At 37.6% G+C, this 20,751-nt stretch overlaps 1 protein-coding gene across 8 annotated transcripts in view; it reads right to left on the bottom strand.

The window, feature by feature from the left end:
- Nucleotides 1-20,751, bottom strand: part of spen (split ends) — an 82,596-nt gene that overhangs the window by 20,914 nt on the left and 40,931 nt on the right. Inside the window, exon 1 of one of the 8 annotated variants that reach the window (XM_064684854.1) lies at nucleotides 16,950-17,348. The exons of 6 other annotated variants lie outside the window; for them this stretch is intronic. In XM_064684854.1, coding sequence (XP_064540924.1) covers nucleotides 16,950-16,951 — 2 coding nt within the window. In that variant the 5' untranslated portion in view covers nucleotides 16,952-17,348. Of the gene's footprint in view, nucleotides 1-438; nucleotides 664-16,949; nucleotides 17,349-20,751 lie in introns of those variants that run through there. One more of the 8 variants, XM_064684853.1, reaches the window with a different exon arrangement.

Here is a 20,751-nt window from a genome sequence, read left to right as displayed (position 1 = left end):
TAACACAAAATAAACGCACAAAATGGATAAGCAAAACAGTTGACAACTTGTTGTGTATTGTTTTTTATTATTTTTAATTGCCATACTCTGTGCACAAAGCGAAAAGGTGTATATTGAGGCATTGTCAATACGTGTAAATGCAATTTTACAGCTGGAGATATGAAACTTGCAATATATATATATATATATATATATATATATATTTATATACACCCGGCCATCCACTGGGGGTGGATGTCACAGTTTGACAGTCATTGCTTTTACAGAAACGAGAGCAATAATTAAACACACTTTTTTCAAGCTAATTAAATCTGTGTTTACACTTCACTGTGTTTACAGAGTATAGCCCAATGTTTTTCCATGTTATTGTCATGATATTTGCATATATTTATATATATATAGAAATATGTGTATATGTATTAGCCGCCACCCACACACCTCCGCATAATAGTTTTTACACAAAAAACCTTGTCAATTTGCCGCTGTTATGCCTGCTGCTACAGCTGTAGGGGAAGAAGGGTATCCGTATGAGGATCGGTTTTTGCTTAGCGCCAAATGGGCGCTTTTTGTTTTCTAACATGGGCGCAAACAGAAACAAGCCAATTGTATCTTAGAAAAATTCAATATTTGACTAAATATAAAAACACACACGCGAGCAAAAATTTCACCGGGGAAAAAACAAAAAAAAAAAAAAGAAACGGCGCCAAATTCAACGTCTGTCGACTTCGCCGTCGTCTGTTTACGCGGCAGAACTTGGCGAGTGTTTTAAGTTTTTTTTTTTGCAAACGTACACACACACACGATGCACACACATAAACAAGAGCTGGAGCCGGTGCCTGGCGAGAGAGCGCAAAGAAACACAACCGGTTTTTCAATATTTACACATACACACTTGTGCAGTTCTTTTTTCTTTTAAATTATTATATTTGCAGCACACAAAATATTTTCTATTTCTCTTTTATTTTGGCTTTTTATTTTCTACAGTTTCGTTGATCGCTTTGCCGCTTCTTACTAATTGCTCATCTGCTTTCATGCCGATATTCGCGTAACCAAACACGAGCAGCGGCCTCATTTCGGAGCTGCCGGATCGCTAAACGTTTGCGACAGAGTGTGAGCGAGCGCGGTGCTGCCAAGCTGTGTGCAACAGTGCCATGCCATTTAACAGCGCACAATGTATAACAGCGCAAATTGAGTAATAATTACATATATGTTAAGCCTGTTTGGCTAAAGCAGTAAGGTTATTAAAAAGTTCAACACTCTTAACAGCTATTGCTGCTAGCTGCACGCAATTCAAGTAGATAACTAACTACACGTCTCTTTACTGATGTATAACAGCTCGCTGTTACTAACAGTTGAAGCAAATGTTTATGCTATGGCCACTGTTATAATTAGGGTGGACACAAAACGCTCAGAAAGTAAACAACAACAAAAATTGTAACGACGCATTTCCCAGGTAAAAATTGTATGCTGCCGCTACCTGAATGAAAAATCAACCCCGCCATAAATTAACATGCGACGCAAAAAAGGCTCAACGCAACCGAATGACAGGCCTATTTTCGTTCACACAAGGGAAAACAGGCGCGACCTTAGCTAAAGTTGTCCATTGTTTTCCCCGTGAAACGGAGAGAAAACGTTTTCTAACTATGCCAAAAACAAACGCGTCGCGGCAAAGGGCACGTTATTACAAATAGAAATAATATATATACATATGTACACATACATATTTATGTAAATGTGTTCATGTGTACTATTTATATGCTTACGTATAAGGGACCGCTTAATGGCCTCAACGATCGGTTCGTTCCATAACAGACGGCGACTGCTCATGACGCCGTTTGCTAATCTGCTGCAAGGGCAATTCAACTATTTAGGAGATACGATCGCCGCCAATAGTTATATACATCTATATATATACACACATTTATACGTATAGGTCTACGCGGAAATCATGTCGATGATTAAATACCCTTGCAGACATACATATGTATACCTTAGAATGGGGGAGAGTTTAATGTCGAGCAATTTTTTCTCTATGACTAGATAAAATTAATGTCACTTGCGATAATTAAAAGAAATGTCTGTAAGGCAAAGGTTTTATGTAATTTTTGTCTTTTACAGTCTTTGAATTATATTTGCAAGAGACCAGTGTTGATAAAGGTGTTTATATAACATATGCGTCTACTGTGAATATACCTGGAAAACACAAGTTCCACGAAAGAAAAGTGTTTCTAGAGTCAGTTGGGAAAACAATAGATCGCACAGGCCGCAGTCAATTCCAATAATGATATAATATCAAAGAGGAAAACTATGATAAAGAAGTTCCATGGATGAAAACAATATAAAAGATCTTCGCATTTACTTGAAAACACTCTATTTTGGATTTGTAAAACTTGATATATCTATTTATCAAGCGAAGAATATAATTAACTAATTTTACTTTTATGGAAATCGATTTACTACACTCATATTACCAACCAATTCCAGGCAATAATAATAATAGCAAATTAAAGCTGTTATTATTAGTTATACAATTTTGCGAAATTAAGGAACTTGATAAAGGTTTCCAATTACTAAGTGAAATCAAAGCAAAATTCTATTTATAGCAATGCGAAATTATATTATATCAAAGTTCCCATTTATTTATTTTGCTTTATTTGTTTAGTTTATATGGTTTAAGGTTCGGTTCATGGTAAATAGCAAAATAAACTGAAATTCCCGGCTCGAACCGGTTCGGTTTAAGCCCAGCTTTTTATTTCAAGTATATATTAAAGAGTAACATGAATTTTTCCTGGACTCATATTACCAATTCCACGCAACAATAACCATAATAATAATAATAATTATAATTTAATCTGTTATTATTAGTTATACAATTGTGTGTGCATTGAAAGTAAAGGGGATTTTTCTGTTTACCAAGCGAAATCAAATGCAAAATGTTCTATTTATAAAACACGAGTTGAACGAAAGCTTCGCTGGAATTTCATAAATACAGTTAGGCATTTTAATTGAAATGCTTAATGCGGGCCATGTAATTGCACACAAATACATGCACGCATGTGTATGTATGTGTGCGTGTGTGCTTGTGTGTGTATATTCGTGTTGAATATGATGAATTGTGGCCCACGGCTCTGTCATTCGTTCCAAAGATTTTTTAAAGCCGCATTAAGCGCTTTAAGCGCCCAGAACATAGAGCTCAAAGTACTTAAAATATGGCCATGTAGCACATTCACATGCCAGCTACACATACATATGTACACATACATAGATATATATGCATATATACCTGTGTATGTGTTATATGAGGTAGCGCGCTGCAGTTTCCAGATATTGCTGGAAATTATGTTGCTGCTAGTGGGTGGTGTGTGTGTGTGTGTGTGTGTGTGTGTCTGTGTGTGTGTGTGTGTTCGGGCTGATGACTCAGGCTTTTGGGCAGCTGTACATAGCATAAAAAAACATTGAGCATACATAAAAACATACACACACACACACACACACACAGACACATATATAGCTATGTATATGCTCTGTTAGGTGTAGGGGCTATGTATATGTATGCTCCGCAGCAATTGCATTCAAAGAGCGGCGCGGTTGCCCGGCATGCGCAGTGAGGCGGGCGAAAAATCAATTCAGCTAAAAGTGCGCCCGGCTAGGGAAGTGCAGGGCCAGGCACAAGCCCAACAATGGCAACATTTGTTGCGCCAACAGCGAGGTGAGAGGAGCAGCAGCAGCAGCAGCCAGCAGCAGCCAGCAGCAGCCAGCAGTAAGCAGAGCAAAGTAATGCGGAGCGTTGGGTGGGACTTTGGGCGTATGTTTTGGTAATGGGCAAAGCTGTAAATTGCATTACTGCGACTGTCAGTGTATGTGTGTGAGTGTGTTTTTGATGCTTATGTAATACATAGGGACGACACCGCCCCCAAGCTGTGACAGGGCCTGGCGAAAAGTTTTGCACACAGCGAACGTCCTTGTTTGAGGTTATTTCTGTATATAGCTAGCTGCCTGCCTGGCTGGCTGTCTGTATGTGTGTGCGCGTGTGTGTGTGCGTGTGTGTGGGTGTACGTAGAACTTTTTGCAAGTTGAAATTCCTGAAATCCTTTTTAGCCTTTCATTCAATCATTGCCGGGCATACAACGCCCCATCCGTAACAACGTCCACACGCCAAAAATACCCAGGATATCAAATGCGGGGGCTTTGGACTGCAGTCAACGTAATTTGAGGACTCTGCCACAGACCGTTGGGCGTGAAATTTATCAACAGCAGAGCTGGAGCAACAACAACAACAACAGCAACAACAACAACAGCAACAACAACAACAGCAACGGCAGCAGCCGCTTCTGGCAAGTTGAAGGACACGGGAATGACAGCTCGCACAGCACAGGGCGCAATATATAGATAAAACGTAACGTAAACAACGAAATGTGCGGGAGCATAATTTATATTGTACTATATATGTACATATGTATAAGCATAGTTGGGATCAAGCTCCGCACAAAGCAGACATATCCATAAAATATGAAAGCCTCAAGACATACGAAATTTGCTCTCGGCAAGCTTTTTATATGCTGGCAAATTATTTGAGATAAATATTTAAAAGAAAAAGCATTAAATAGCCTTATGGAGAATATAGGAGGCGTAGGAGAAGGTTAAAGCTCGTAATTGTTGAGTTTGACAAAAAAATAGATTATAAAACTAAAATGACTTCCATTTGAATCATTATTCGACTGATTTTTCCCATAGAGCTATGGGTATGATTCCATTTTAATAGGAATTTTAATCATTTCTCGACTGGAACTTCGTATGGAATTATAAGATATAGTTAGGAATGCGCAATGCGGTATGATATAGTGATTGGATCCGTTCGATAACAACCTATACCTGCAAAAGAAGACTAAAACTGCCACAGCAGCTTTTGTAGCTAACATTTTGAAGCAAGCTGGTTCGAATCCACAAATCAATTCTCATTCACTTTTCGAAAAACAGCCTAATTATTAAACGCCGTAGGACTTTGTTTTAAAATATATTATCTCTTATTATCTCAGAGATAATCTCCAAAAACGGATGTTTAAATTCATATTTATATCTCTGTTGCAGGAAATGGGACAGTTATCAAAAAATAAAGAAAATGATAAGCTTGCTGTGCGTGTGACTTAAAAGAATCAATCAATCAATTAATCATTCAGTCAATCAATAAGAGGAACAAACATTGCAAATCAATATTTATCGATCTTTGAGCAATGAGTTGTGGTTATCGATGTGAACTTAATTTTGCGAAAATCTTAGCTTGCCAATCTCTATCTATCAAATGAGCTCAATTTCAAGAAAAACTCGACTCGTCAGCTTGATTAAGTTATGCCTAGTTATACTAATATGTACTTGACAGGTTTGCAGATATACATATATGTTACATTAGTGCATACAAATTCGATATAAAAATCTTCATTCATATTAACTAAAGTTTCTCTTTGGAAATGTAAATATATGAAGATAGTTATATATGTTTACAGGTAAGTCATAGAGTTTCTATAGTTAGATTATAACAGTTAATTAGTTCGCTTTAAAGCGAAGAGCATATTATATTATCTATCTATATAACAAACCCAAGCTGAGTGATAGCCAAATAACCCTACATACGTAAATAAATTGTGCTTTTCCCAGAATTCACAGAAAATTCACAGTTAACGTGACCATTTTTCCAGGAAAAATACAGCTATATTTAAAATTAAAGTGTACAACGATTAATGTGAAAGGATTTCAAAGGATATCCTGACGCAGACGAGTTGCATTCAAATGAATTTCTATGAATTTGCTTTACATAATGTGGATGCGCATTTAAAGTGATTCAATTGCTGCTGCAGCTACTCATACTGCTACTGTTACTGCTGCTGCTGCTGCTACTGCTACTGCTGCTGCGGCTTTAAAAATTACATAAAGCTCTCGAGTGGGCGGGCCCAACGAGCCCTGGGCGCTAAAGAATGCAGCCGCAGAGCCGAGAGACGAGTCACGAGTCCATGCTGCCCCTCCTCTCAGCCCAAGCTGGCGACCTCAATTAAAGCTCTGCGCGGCTGCAGCCCGACAGAGATGCGTATGCAGATGGCTGGCCGAGGGGGGGGGGGGGTGTGTGGAGGGGCTGCTTGGCTCATGTGGCTGACAAAGTCAGAGGGCAAAGTTGAATAAAAGTTGAAGCCAGGACGTCAAAATAAGAAAGCAAAAAAAAAACAAACAACAACAACAACAACAAAATGACGCAGCGCCTGGCTCTCAAAGCCAAGTGACGCAACCGGAAGCAGATGAGGCGTTGTTCCTGTGTGCGTGTGTGTGCGTGTGTTCTGGGGGAGCGCTTGGCTCGCCAGAGCCTGGTCCCGGCTTTATGCTATTGAATGAAACTTGCGCCAGGCACAGCCGGCGGGGCAAGCGGCAAGCGGCAGGCGGCAGGCAGCAAATTTTTGCGGGCAAAGCGCATGCGCGCTACAAATTGTGGCATTATGTACGTGGCCATTACATAGCTAACACATGTATGTGCCGTGTATATAGCTTAGGCATAGGTTTTAGCCACCCACAGCCGCAGGGCAGCAGCAGCGACGGTGGCAGCAGCAGCGGCAGCGACGGTGGCAGCGGCAGCATAAATTGCAGCGGCGCAAAAAGACAAAAATAGATAAGAAAAATTACTAAAAATTTGTGCAGGCGACTAAACAACAGCCATAAAAACAACAGTAACACGCACACACACACACACGCACACACACACACACACGTGCGTGCGCGTTCTCTTTGTCACGCCTTTGCAGCAGGAATAGCTGCTGCTGCTGCTGCTGCGGCTGAAAATGAGGTCGTGGAAATGGAAAATGAAAGCAGTTCGAGAGAAGTCGACGCAGCAGCGGCAGCATCGACACCCAGCCCACCCTGCCACCCCTTACACCCCCCCCCCCCTTGGGCTATCTCCCTGTTTGGGGAACTTTCGAGCTAATGCCGGCAAAATGAAGTCCATGTAGCATGGAGCGAATGCTCCTGCTGTCTTTTTCAGCATGTGCAAAATCTAATGAAGCTGCCGGACGTGGCAACAACAACAACAACAACAACAATTGGACTTGTTATTGTTGCTGCATTACAGTTTTTTTGTTTCATATGCAGCTTGGGAGTGGCTTTAAAATACAGATACACACACACACAGCGATAGAGCGAGAGATTGAGATACAGGACAACAAGATTCGAGCACAATGGCAAACATTTTCACTGTCTACATTCCAGCGGGTGTGCGAGTGTCCCTGTGTGTGTGTGTGTGTAAATATTAACTGCAGAACAAGAGCAACAAAAAACAATAAAAATAAATATAGAAAAATTACCGCAAAAATGGCCACTCCCAAGCACAGATACATAAACATAGATTCACATAGATATTATGCTTAATATTTGTGCGCATTACAAATTTAATGGAACATTTTTCAGCATTTTCTTTTAAAGCATAAAATGCTAGAAAAATATTTTTATTGAAATCTTCAACTTGATAAGAATTTTATTTAGTTTAGCTGACTGGCGAATTTCTTAAAATATTTTGCAGCTTTCTGGATACAGTAGCTCCTCGCTAATTGAAACGCTGCGTTTTCAGTTTCATTCAATTTGAGTGAAGTTTATTTATGAAAATATCAATTTTTGGCCATGAGAAAATAAAAAGTTATACGCTCTAGAGATTTCATGAGCTTGTTGTATATATTTAAAATTTAATTATTTTTATAGTTTTCACGAAGCATTTAAAAATGCGAAAAATATGTGCAAAAATACAAAGCGGAAATAGACAGCATTTATTTATTATTTGTGTTTTTTAGTTCAGATTTCTATGCTCCATTTGCAGTTGAATTTTTGGTAATTAAATCTAGATATATAGATAAGAATTAAATAGTTTCAAAAATGAAAATTGTGGATTAAAATATAATCTAAATTTGCAAAAGGTTCTATTAAAAAATCAATTGTTTGCCATTCAAAAGTTTTCTAGATATTTGATGAGGTTGAAATGAATAATAATAATTAATTTATCTCCGTTTTTAAAATTTAAGTATTTCTTATATTTTTAATGGGCAAATTAATATATATGCAAAATTTAATTATTTCTATATAGTTCATGGAACATTTGCAAATTTTGTTTTTCACTCAAATATTAAATCGAAAAATATACAACATTTATTTATGCTCTTTGGATTTTGGAGTCCAATTGCAGTTGAAGTTTTATAAACTGAAAATGGAAAACAATTAAATGTTTTCAAGAATGGGAATTTTAGTTTTAAATGTATATTTACTCAAAAATATATTTTTATTCTATTTCTGACGTATATAAAGCCTTATTATGAAAAGGCGCATGTTTTGCAAACATAAAATGCGAATTTTTTATAAAATCTAAAATTCAGCTATTTAAACATTTAGTTGCACAAACTTCAAATATGAAAAAAGTTGTAAGAAAAGTTGTTCAATTTGAAAATTTAAATTTAGGCAGCAGCTTTCTTGAATTAGGAATATTTAAATTCAAATAACTATAGGGAAACGAAAATATTAGGGAATTAAAATATACTTCTATATAATAATTATACTATATACAAATTATTTATATCAAACATTTTCCGCAACTTAATTAAGTGAAAAATAATAATAATATAATTAATAATTATTAATTATATTAATAAAATAATATAATTAATTAAGCAAAAAAAAAAAATTAAATAAAATAAAGCGCACATTTTTGAACTAAATAACAAATTGCAGACATTTTTCTATATTTCTTTTCAAAGTATTTAATCTCTGAATAACTTTTGCTGCGCAAGTTTGCAATGAAAATGAAATTCAAGTGGAATTCAGGTGGAAAGGTGCATTTTAACAAAGGCCTTCGCTCATTTATTTGCGATCCATATTTAAACAGGCAGCTGTCCAGTTGCCAGGACGAAGGACAAGCCACTTAACATGCACTGATTATCCACATTGAAATCAGCGACCCCTACCACACCCCCTCACCTACCCCCTCCCCCCAGCTAAATGCCAAATGCAGCTACAGCTCAGAGCCAACTGAATTGTCCGACCCTGGCCGCGTGGCACGCTTAATCCATGCCCCACTAGCCACGCCCCCTCCCGACCCCCGGTCAGCTCTTTGCTGCCACTTAGCCATTTATGCATCATTCATTTAGCCATTTATCCATTTGAACATTTATTTCATCAAGTTTTGCCAATTGGCCTGCCTGAACGCATTTAAAATGTGGAATTCAATTTGGCGCATTTCGCAACTAAATGATGGCAACTCTGGACGGGGCCGTAACTTGGTTTACTGCCTCGGCGCAAATCAAGTGAAAATAGGCAGGCGGCAAATGCAATTACACACACACACACACACACAGGTGCATAATCAGCTTTCGCACAGCGCAAAATGTTGACAATTTAATTAGAATTGATTTTCCGTTCGATATTTTCCAGGGAAATTCACAGTCGCTGCTGCCGCACCAGCTGCTGGCTGAAAGGGAGGCAGGAAAGGGGGGAGAGCAATGCGGTATATACATATGCTGCAGCTGCAAATGTTATATAATCATCACACACACACACACGCACACACACACACACACACACACACACACACACACACATGCATTGCTGATATATCGTGTGCATCATTTAATTGCTTAGCGACAACATTTTACAGTTGCAACCCTATCGGCTGCCTCCCTCCGCAATTCTCAAATTTAATGAGCAATATCGTTATTCCTTTTGCACACTTTACCCTCCCCCCAACCCCTTCTCCCTTGCACCCTACCATACCCTATCGCATTTGGCAAGCCGCAAGGCAATGAAGCATTCCACACGAAGATTGATTATGGCCCAAGTTTTAATGCGTTTTGCCATTTATTTCAATGCATTGAGAAAAAAGGATTCGCCATGCCAGGCCCAGGCACATTTATGTGTGTGCACAGAGTGAGACAGAGAGAGAAAGAGCGAGCGAGAGAGAGAGAGAGAGAGAGGTGGAGCAAGGAGCGTGCATTTCAACATGATATATGCATCCACTTTATGAGCATAGATAAACACAGTTGAGCATCTAGATAAATGCCACAGTGAACACATTTGATAACACACAAAGCGAAGCTCATCCTGCCAAGGATATTGAAATTGAATGGCATACAATATTATTACGAATATCCTGTAGATATATTGATGCTGTCCCATTTATTTAAAAGCAAGAGCAATATTTGAATCATTTCAATAGAGAACAATTTCTATAGATTCAGCTAAAGATTATCTGTGAACAATAATATAGTTAAAATTGATATACATTATTAATAAATATTAGCTCTAATATCTAGATATCAATGGAAAATATCTATACTAATTTTGTAGAAATTTTTCACATTTTAATTAACAAATATATGAGAAATGGAAGAGGAACTGTTTGAATTGAAGATTTTTTTTTTACATATTAGTTTGAATTACTGAGTTTTTGGAGCGCCAACTTAAAGAAAACAATAAAAAGAAATAATATTGATAGAATTATTATGAACGAAAGCAAATAATATTGATAGAACCTTAGTTTAGAGAAGAAATTAATAAGAATTAGAAGCAGATTTCATATTATAAATAAAGAGGAATAATATTGATGGAACATCATATAGACTTTCGACTGTTAATTATATTATTTAACTTTAAAAACAAAAATGATTAAGCTTTAAATTCAGCCGGAATCAATTTTCTTTACGTTTCTTTCGGAGAGTGAATAATACTCTCAACTGTTTTCTCGATTCTTTTTTTTTTCGGTTTGGCAAACTCATGGCTTTCAAGATCTTAGCCGTAATTTCGTTAAATTGTAGCAAAAGAATGTGACTGACAGATGATTAATTGCTTTCCAAATGTGAAAACAGTTCCTCAAACTCGTGCAACTTGGAATATAAGCTCCGCGACACATGCCACGTGCAACATGCCACAGGCAGCATGCAACTCATATGAAAGCCCACGAAAACTATATCGAACTGAGGAGGCTGTGCAACGTCTGAAGATTGTGTGGATACCAAAGGGATAGAGCCAGATCTGAGCATAAAAAGCAAGCAAATGTAACCGCAACATTGTGGCAAGCAGCTCAGCCCGAGGCAGAGGCAACTATCCAGAGGCAACTTGGCTGCCAACAAAAACAAAAAGGAAATAACGTGAAATTTTGGACGTGTTTATTTTTGGGTCCATAGAACGTATATTTATGGCCATTACTCAATGCCCCAGCAGACATAAAAGATGAAAATGCATTTTTACGACAGCAGCAGAAACATGGCAAGTGCCTCCCGGCAGCAGCAGCAGCAACTGCAGCACCAGCCGCAAGCTAAATGAAAATTGTCCCCAGCAGCAGCAATTTCCCACCCAATTTCCGCCCATTTGCATTTTGATTGTACACACCACATACATATATATGTATGTATTTATGCATGTACATTGGGCGTGGCAGTCGTCAAACATTTATTTCGTGTACAACATTTTCGTGTAGTTAATTGAATGTGGCATATTTGTATTTATTTTATATTCAATTGTTTAAAGCAAATATGGACGTGCCATGCGGCGTATGCGCAATTTGCAGGCGCAAATATATGCTCTGCTGCACATATATAAAGCGATATATATAGTGTATATACATATATGTCTATATGTTGTAAACAGCTGTATCTAGTATTTGGCATTTAGATATATCAACTTTGCACCGCCAGCTGTCCATTCGCTTGTCCATTAGCCGCGCATCATTTAAATTGACATTTTGCGCGTTGCAGAATATTCAATCTATAAATTCCGACAGTCGCATTTAGGCAAATCCAATATTCAATGCAGTTCGAACTACACTGAGAGAAATCAAGGCAGAAGTTTAAAACATAATTTAATAATGTTGGCAAAGGGAAATCTATTTTCATATCTGTTAATATGTAAAACATGCCCGGCTCTTCACATCAATTTGGCATTACACATAAAAATAAAAGAAAGGTCGCCAAAACCATCAATAAAAATAATTTATAAAAATTTAAATTAATTTAAAATTAAGATGATGATTAAGAGATAATGTAAACATTTATTTAACAAAAATTGTTTTGTTTTTATTCGATTATTATGATTAGTTGTAATCATAAAATGTTAAAAGTGTATCTAGCTGACATAGGAACGATCGGTCGAAAAGTAGTTTCTTGTATGGCAAAATATTCGACTTTGTCAAGACATTTTCATTAAACTCAGCTTTGATGAACTTCATAATTCTCATATATCTGCAAATGGGAAATGTCTACAAGGATATTAAATCTTTCTTGTTTTTATTACTTTTATTTTTTATTATGAGCGTGAAATTAATAACAATTAAAAGTGATCCTGACTAACTCTCATTACTTTTATAAAAACAAGTAAGAGGTTCTAGTCGGGAGCTCCCGACTAGGGGATACTCTGATCCCTCTTATTCCAACAGGCGATAGGTATAAACTGAAAGATACTTGATATATATATACTATTCTAGAAGCTACATGTCAAGTTTGGTGACTCTAGCTCATATTATTTGCTAAAATTGCTCAATAAACATGATTTCGATATCAATTTTGATCGATTACTTGGAAACGGGGCATGTTATCGAATATCGGAAACAAACTCGATCTGCGCGGGAAAATTTCAAGTCTCTAGCTCTTATAGGTTCGGAGATCCTTGCGTTCATATAACGGGCAGACGGACGGACGGACAGACAGCCGGACATGGCTATATCGACTCGGCTTTTGATGCTGATCAAGAATATATATACTTTATGGGGTCGGAGATGCTTCCTTCTGCCTGTTACATACATTTGCACAAATACATAATAACCTTTTTACCCATTTTCGATGGGTATACAAATTAAAACCATTTTCATGCAGTTTTTTTTATAGTTTTTGCTCTGCCTTAAATCTGCTTGACTTTTGTTTCAAGTTTTTCTCAAAATCTTGTTATTAGCCCTTTGCTAAGTTTGGTTTAAAAACTGCAAAATTTGTAAATATATATTGTTTTTAATGCTGATTTTGTCGCGCCTTCCAATTATTAAATATTATAAAATATATTTGCAAGTGAAATGTATGGCTACACAAAAAAAAGCACAATTAAAAATTAAATTAAATTAAACAATTAATTCAACAATTTGACATGCATTGTTTTACACGTCTGTTCACTTTGAAGCTTAAATATTTGTGTTATTTTTATTTGTATACGATTTTGTTGTTATTTTGCATCTTTGTCTGATTTCGCGCAGTGCACACTTGACATTTTTAGGTTAATGCAATTTTCGAATGCAGCCACATTTGCTGCTGTTGTTGTTGTTGTAGCTCTTACTCGCGGCTGGCACTTGTTGTTGTTGTTGCTGCTGCTTGTGAGCATTTTAATTAGGCACAGGCATTACATAAGTTACCTTCCCTCCCCCTCCCCCACCCACCTTGCCCGCATAAGCCCACTGTGTTTTTCTTTTTGCCCGCCTTGCGAAATGTTTGCGCATATTTCTTAAACAACCACAGTGGGACCTCAACCCAGAGCAACTGTTGTTGTTGTCGTTGTTGTTGTTACCTCCAGACACAGTCGGTTACGCCCCCGCAACTGTCTGCCCACCAACACAATGTTTGATTTGTTGTAGATGCGTTGTTGTTGTTGTTGTTGTGTGCGCATAAATATATGTATCTGCACACAATTATTCACAAAATGCACATTTTAGTCGCCGTCGCCGACGCGAGTCATTCATTTATTCATTCATTCACTTAACTTGCTCATTCATTTGGCTAGCTTGTTGGCCGTTTGTTTTTCTTTGCCCAGTTTCCTCATATGCAAAAAAAAAACTCACACTCAATAGGCACTTGTGTGGCGCCCATACTTGAGGGGGTGCCGTGAGGAGGGGCGGGGAGGGTGGCTCTGCTTGGTTAGTCTTCAATTTGCATACGCATTGCTGGCTGCTGTTGCATTGCGTAAAGTCTGGTCCTAAAACAAATGACAACGACTGGGTGGAAGGGGGGAAGGGGCAGAAGCACCTGCCCAGCAGCCACTCGAGTCGACCAACTGCAACCTTAACTACAGCTTAAAAACTCTAGACAGCTGCCTTCAGTCGGAGCTGCGCACTGTGGGCGCAGTTTAAAGAGAATTGAACGTTTATTCAATTGGTTTTGGTCTCTTCTTTTCGAGTGGCTACAAAGAAGCCCACATACAAAATAAATATAAGTATATATATATATAAAATAAAGCTGGGCTCACTTTCCGTTTCGATCGTCAAGGCAATGCGCAAACACAATAATTTATTAACGAGCTTTTTGTTAATATATTTTCAATAGGTTTATGGCTCGATTTGTGCGGCAATATTGTCAGGAGATTAGAAAAAAATAATGCATCAATATGTGTTGACACTGAACTGAACTGATGTATTTATTATTATTATTCATTATTATCAATCCGTTATTTATTTATTTTAATTTGTATTTACTTTAAGCATTCTTCACTCCAGCTTAGCTATTATATATACATATATCAAGGACTTGAAATATATTTAATAAGAGCTTATTAATAACTTCATTTGCGCTCCATTTATCAGCATCATTTATCTCATACGTGACTTTAGCAATGAGTTTAATTTACTAAGTAATAAAGGAAGTTCCCCCTCCATCCTCCCTCTCACACCATGCAGCTGTCTGTGCCATGTGATACACAGGCTGCTTTAATTACACGTTCCTTCAGTTATTTAATTACCCCGAAAACAATCCATCAGCAGCTGGGCTTGATGTCATTTCTAGCTGCAGGCAGGCAAGAGAAAAACTTTTGTTGCAACTGCTCGAAATGTGCAGCAGATGTGGCAGGAGCTGAAAGTGGAGAGCTTGTTTGTAGGGGGGAGGGGGGGGGGGGGGTGTAACTTTAGAGACTCTTGCGTCTAATTAATGCGACGGTTATTAATCATGTGGCCCAAATGAAGGCGACGCATCGGAATGCTAAATGAACAATGGCTGCAGCAGGCGCACAAATGCAGCTATATATACATATATCTAGCTATATATGTATATGTATGATCATATAGAGTTTGTCTGGGCTGATTATCAATTGAGCAACTGTCGCAACTCTGGCAAAATGTCAGCAGTTGACAAGTGTCTGCGAGTCGCTGCGCCGCGTTAATGATGCTGCCGCCCGCCCCCTGTGAACGCGCCTCGGGCTATAGAGTCATCGATTGGGCAATCATCCAGCAGCAGCATCAGCGCCCACGCTAATAAACTGGGCGTGGCACTCGAGCTTAGCGACCCATGGGACATAGAAGGCGCTTCGTTAGGTTGCCAATTGGCTGGGCAAAAAAAAAACAAGAAGAAAAACTAAATAAAATCGAAGCGCAAAACCGAATCACACGCAAATTGGCTTACGAGGCACGAACAGCAACAACAGCAACAACAACAACAACAATAGAAACAGGAGCAGCAGAAGGCCTGGGGCCAACAGGATGAGGGCATGTGCACTGATTGGCCTGACGACGAATGCCGCAGGGAATGCAGTTGCTCAGATTGCTCAGGTGTCGGCGTTCAGGCATACAGGTACACAAACACACACACCCACACAGGTGTACTCATCTATGCTGACCAATGAGGCGTATGATTAATGCGACTCAAGGGGACACAGGGGAACAACAGCATGGCCATTTCCTTGCCATGCTTTAAGTTATTACTTAAAGCTTGCTCGGGAAACTGCTTAGTATTCCCAAATAGAATTTGTTTAAAACTCTGAAGAGAAGCTACCTAATTTCCCGGCATTAACGCGCTTAAAGTTCCTGCAGGAAGCTGCTTAAAGCTCCAACAGGTAACTGTGTTTAGCTCTGACTAGAAGCAGCGAAAAGCTTTCGAAGGCTGCTGCTTAAAGCTCTCAAATAGAAGTTGTTTAAAACTACCAAAAAGAAGTCATTTAGAACTCTGATAAGAAAAAGTTACTTAAATTCCCGCCACGAAGCTGCGTAAAGCTCCGATTAGAAGCTTCTGCAAAAAGTTGCTCAAAGATTCCAATTAAAGCTGTTCAAAGCTCCGATAGGAAGATGCTTAAAGCGCCTGCAGGAAGCAGCTTAAAGCTCCAGCTGAGCCTAGAAGCAGCTAAAAGCTTTCGAAGGCTGCTGCGTAAAGCGTTTAGTTAGAAGCTGTTTAAAGCTCCCAAGTGGAAGCTGCTTAAAGCTCTTAGATAGAAGCTGCGTAAAGCTCATTCTAGAAGCAGCCTAACGCTTTTACAGAAAGCTACTTAAAGCTCCAAAGTAGATGCTGTTGATGTTTCCGATAAGAAGCTGCTTAAATTTCCTGCAGGTGGGTGCTTCAAGTTCCTGTAGAAAGTTTATTAATGTTCTTAAAGCTTCCTTCTATCTCAGTTGTTATTTTTAGCGTCAATATTACTTTCAAAATTTTACATAAATATCAGATTTTATACAATTTAATATTTGTCAAATATTTTTACCATATTTGAACTAAGTTTGATTGGGGTTTCGAGAAAAAAAAAATGCAGATACTATTCCTACAAATTTGAGGATAATCAATAATTAAAATTCCACGATGCTTTTTAAAAATATCAATAGCAAAAAAACCTGGAAAAATATGTTTAATGAATTTTTAGCTGAAGTTTAAAACGGAAAACAATTTATATAGAATTTGATCAAAAATATAATAAATATAAACAAGGCTTAATAAAGTCGTTTTCTGAACGGGTTGACCTTCGTATATGCCTCTTGAGGTTTGGGTTCTTGGGAGGGTTCGAGGAATTGAATTTCGATAAAGTTTCTCAGCTGACGTGACTTGCTCTCTTGGGGATTTATTCTGCGAATAAGACTCGCAAACGATTGGATTTATTTGTATTACCAGACGACTTTTAGTATTACCCAATATGATATAATAGTTTTCTGTACCAGGCTTATGGACTACAATTACTTAAGAATTTGTTTGTTTTTGTTTTTTTTTTTTTGCTCAACTTACATCACAAAAGTTCAATTCAAATTTCAATTCTGCCGCAGTTTCGTTTCGGTTTGTTTTTCTTTTCGTTTTTGTATATTTCGTTTTTAGTTAGTTGCTGTTTCTGCTATCTCTCTGCTGCTTAAACAGTTTGTGTTTTTAGTTATCTTGTTTTTGATCGATATCTTTTTTTGCAATCACTTTTAGTTACGATATTTGCAATGTTTGTTTAACACTTGCCACGTTTTTGTTGTTGTTGTTTTAATTAGCTTTTTGTTTTGGTCTTGTTTTAAACGATGTAAAAGGTTTTTTTCTTCGGCTTTCTCATTTGAATTCTGCTGCGTCGCTGCGACAGAGAACCAGAGAGAGAGATAGATAGAGAGAGCGAGAGAGAGACAGCGACAGAGATAACAGCGATAACAAAAATGTTTTTTTTTTTTTTTTTTTTTGTTGATCAACTCAATGCACGGCCTTGGATATTGTTGCAGTTGCAGTTGCTGCCGCAATTGCTGCTGTCGTAGCTGTTGCTGTTGCTGCTGCGCGTCTGCAATTTGTTAGCGGCAATTGTTGCTGTTGCTGTTGCTGCGACTGTTGCTGTTGCTGCGACTGTTGCTGTTGTTGGTGTTGTTGCTTGTGGCGGCTCTTGTTGCTGTGCATTTGTTGCTCCATTTTTAAGGAATTTTTAGCACCTGCAAAAGATACACACAATAATTTGTGAGTGAAACAACAAATGCAGCGTGTAGTTCGGTTCGGTTTGGGTTTCGGGTATTTGGGTTTCGTTTCGTTTCGTTTCGGTCACTCGTTGACCTTTTTGTTTAAAAGAAAAACTTCCGTTAGAAATTATAACAAAAGGCCAGCCATAAAGCACATTAATAGAAAACAAAATGAAACAAACACAAGAGCAACAACCACAATCAATCGCAAAGGTCTATTGACCCAGACGACAAACGGCTTTTTATGAGCTTTGCCCCGAGGCAAGGCAATCAAAAGATATCATATACATATATATACATATGTATTTGAAGAAGAAGAAGCAGAGGCAGCAGCAGCAGCAGCAGCTTAAATCAGGCAAGGCATAAGCCAAACGGTTTTGTACCTTGAAAAGAGCTCGCACTAACTCCCAACCCGTTGGCTAATTTATTGAATTATGCTAATTCAGAGCAAACAAAGAGCCGGCACAAATATCAATAAAAATAAACGCCAGAAAGCCTGCATAACTGCAAGCCGACAATTAAATACTCTTTCAAAGTGTTTTATATACAAAAGTAAAGCCAATAGGAACTATATGATATAGTCTTCCGATTAACAAAACGTATCTGCGACTATCTAAACAGCTTTACTTAATTTTAAGAGCATGTTGTACAAAAATGTTTCTCTTAAAAAAAACTCATCTTTCGATCAATTCTTCATATATGAATTATATAGTATAATATAATATATCATATAATATGATAGAGAAGTCCGATATTGATATGATTTGCTTTACGCGTGAGGATCTTAGTAAAGCTTGGTAAGCGCCAAGTTTGTTCGAGACAACTTGATAAACAAAAAAGTTGTTCATACAAGAACTCAGTTCTCGACCGATCTCTCGTATAGAGTTATATAATATAGTGATTCGATGTCGATCAAATTTAGCTTAAGTTTAGGAAACATGGATAAACTAATAATAGATATATATATAGATATCTTAAAAAATAAAAAGTTATTCATACAAGAAAATAAGCTTTGATATATTATGGGTTGATGCCAATTAGATTTGGGATACGGAAACTAATAAATGTCGAGTTTAGTCAAGCTATCTTCAAAAACAAAAAAGTTGTTCAAACAAGAACTCAGTTCTTGACCGATCTCTCCTATAGAGCTATATAATATCAGATGATGATCAGATGTTGATCAAATTTAGCTTATGTCTAGGGAGCATAGGGAAACGAATAAATGCCGGTTTACGTATAGATATAGATATATAGATACAGATTATAGATATCTTGAAAAACAAAAAAGGAAAAGGAAAGATCGTCTCATGAGAGCTATATGATATGGTCCGATGTTGATGGGATTTGACATAAATGTTAGGAACATAGTGAAAATAATAAATGCCAACTTTGGTCAAGAAATCTTCAAAAAAGAACTTATTTTGCATAAAATTACTTAGTTTTCGACGGATGAGTCCTATGACAGCTGTATGATATAGAAGACCGATATTGAAAATCTGTTGCTTATATGCAGGGTACAAAGTACAAATATTAAATGCAAAGTTTGGTGAAGAAGAGAGGTGATATAACTTTTTTCCCGCCGATTCCGACATATATACCTCCCGCAACAAATAGATGTAGCTAAGCCCAGATTTTCCTGACAATAGTTTTACAATTGAGACCAGTAATAGATTGTCTGTACACTCCAAATTCATCACGAGTTTCTATATAGCTCACACAATTCGTGACAAAATGGTAATGGCCTCTTTGAGAGTATAACAAAAAGCCACAAAAAATCGAAAAAATCGAAAAAAAAATCTGTTTGCTCAAGTTTTATGACAGGGGCGTCGACGTCGTCGTCGTCGTCGCTGTCGTTAATGTTGACTTTTCAGCTTGTATTTGATTTCCTCATTATAACCAGTTTTTTGCGTATCGATATAACGATCCAGCCGCTTGTTGGATCGATCGATCTTTTGGATTTAACTGGGTCACAGTTTTTGACACTTTGACGATTAACGCTTAAAGCTGGCCATCAACTTATGCCGCGCACTGTGCCCAAAATGTTCACTTAAACGACAACAGCTGATCGCACAGCGGCAAGTGCAATAAAAGTCAATGAATTGAGCTCAATTGAAAGCAATTGAGCCAGTTAGTGTGAGCGAGACAGAGCGAGAGAGGGAGATTGAGAGAGAGAGAGAGCGAGAGCGAGCGAGCGAGCGAGTGTTCATTGCAATATTGCGCATACGACGCGTTGCACGCTCGTGCTCTATTGTCAGCTGTTGTTACCCTCTGTCAAGGGTGTTTTTTACAATTGCCGACAAATCTGCGCGTCTTTTTGTAGAAATTCTTAATTTAAGCGAGCATTAATAGCTCGTTTAAGGAACTTATGCTGTTTATTATAATTTAGACATAGAAATCCTAACTGTGCCCATGGAAACTAAGCTACTTCAACTTAATTCGTACAATTTTTAAAATAAAAACTGAGTTTGCTTTCACAGAAGTTTACATCCCAAATATCAGCTTAATAGCTTACATATTTCTCGAGTTGTGAGCCCGAGCCGCTTTTAAAGGGGATTTTACAGGCATCTAAGTTGGATTTGTGGCTAGCTTTTGTGACTGAGAGGCTTGCGGTTTCGAACTCTTTCATAGTTGGTATTATGAGGGAGCTGTATAAAATGTTTGCCTAGATTTTCTAGATGGGCTTCATTTGAAGCGCTTATAAGTTGGAAATCCCTTTTACTTTGCATATCCGTAGATTATATCAATAAATAATAGCTATATAAGTTAGAAACAACTTGAAATTTAATTTTAATTCCCTCATATTTGGTCAAATATGTTTCAAAATAAGTTTAGCACGTGCTTAGAGCATTTAAAAGTCGTTCATTTGGTATATTCAGCAGCTACAGCTATGTTGTTTTCCCATAAAGATAATATATTATAGTATTATATATGACGGACTGTGATATCTGTGGATGTACGTTCATCTTATTTGCGTGTGATATATAGTATATATATTTCTAATGCAAACATTTTGGACTTTATTTTATTTGATTTGCTCATCGTTTGTCTAATTTGAAAAGTCAGCAGCGAGAAATAACCATATACAAAAAATATTGAGAAAAAAAAAACTTGTC

This window comes from Drosophila montana, unplaced genomic scaffold (genome assembly GCF_035044405.1).
Source record: "Drosophila montana isolate Dmon_TW-CO22-7 unplaced genomic scaffold, ASM3504440v1 contig_2_1, whole genome shotgun sequence".
Lineage (NCBI taxonomy): Eukaryota > Metazoa > Arthropoda > Insecta > Diptera > Drosophilidae > Drosophila > Drosophila montana.
This window is presented reverse-complemented; position numbering and strand designations above follow the sequence as displayed.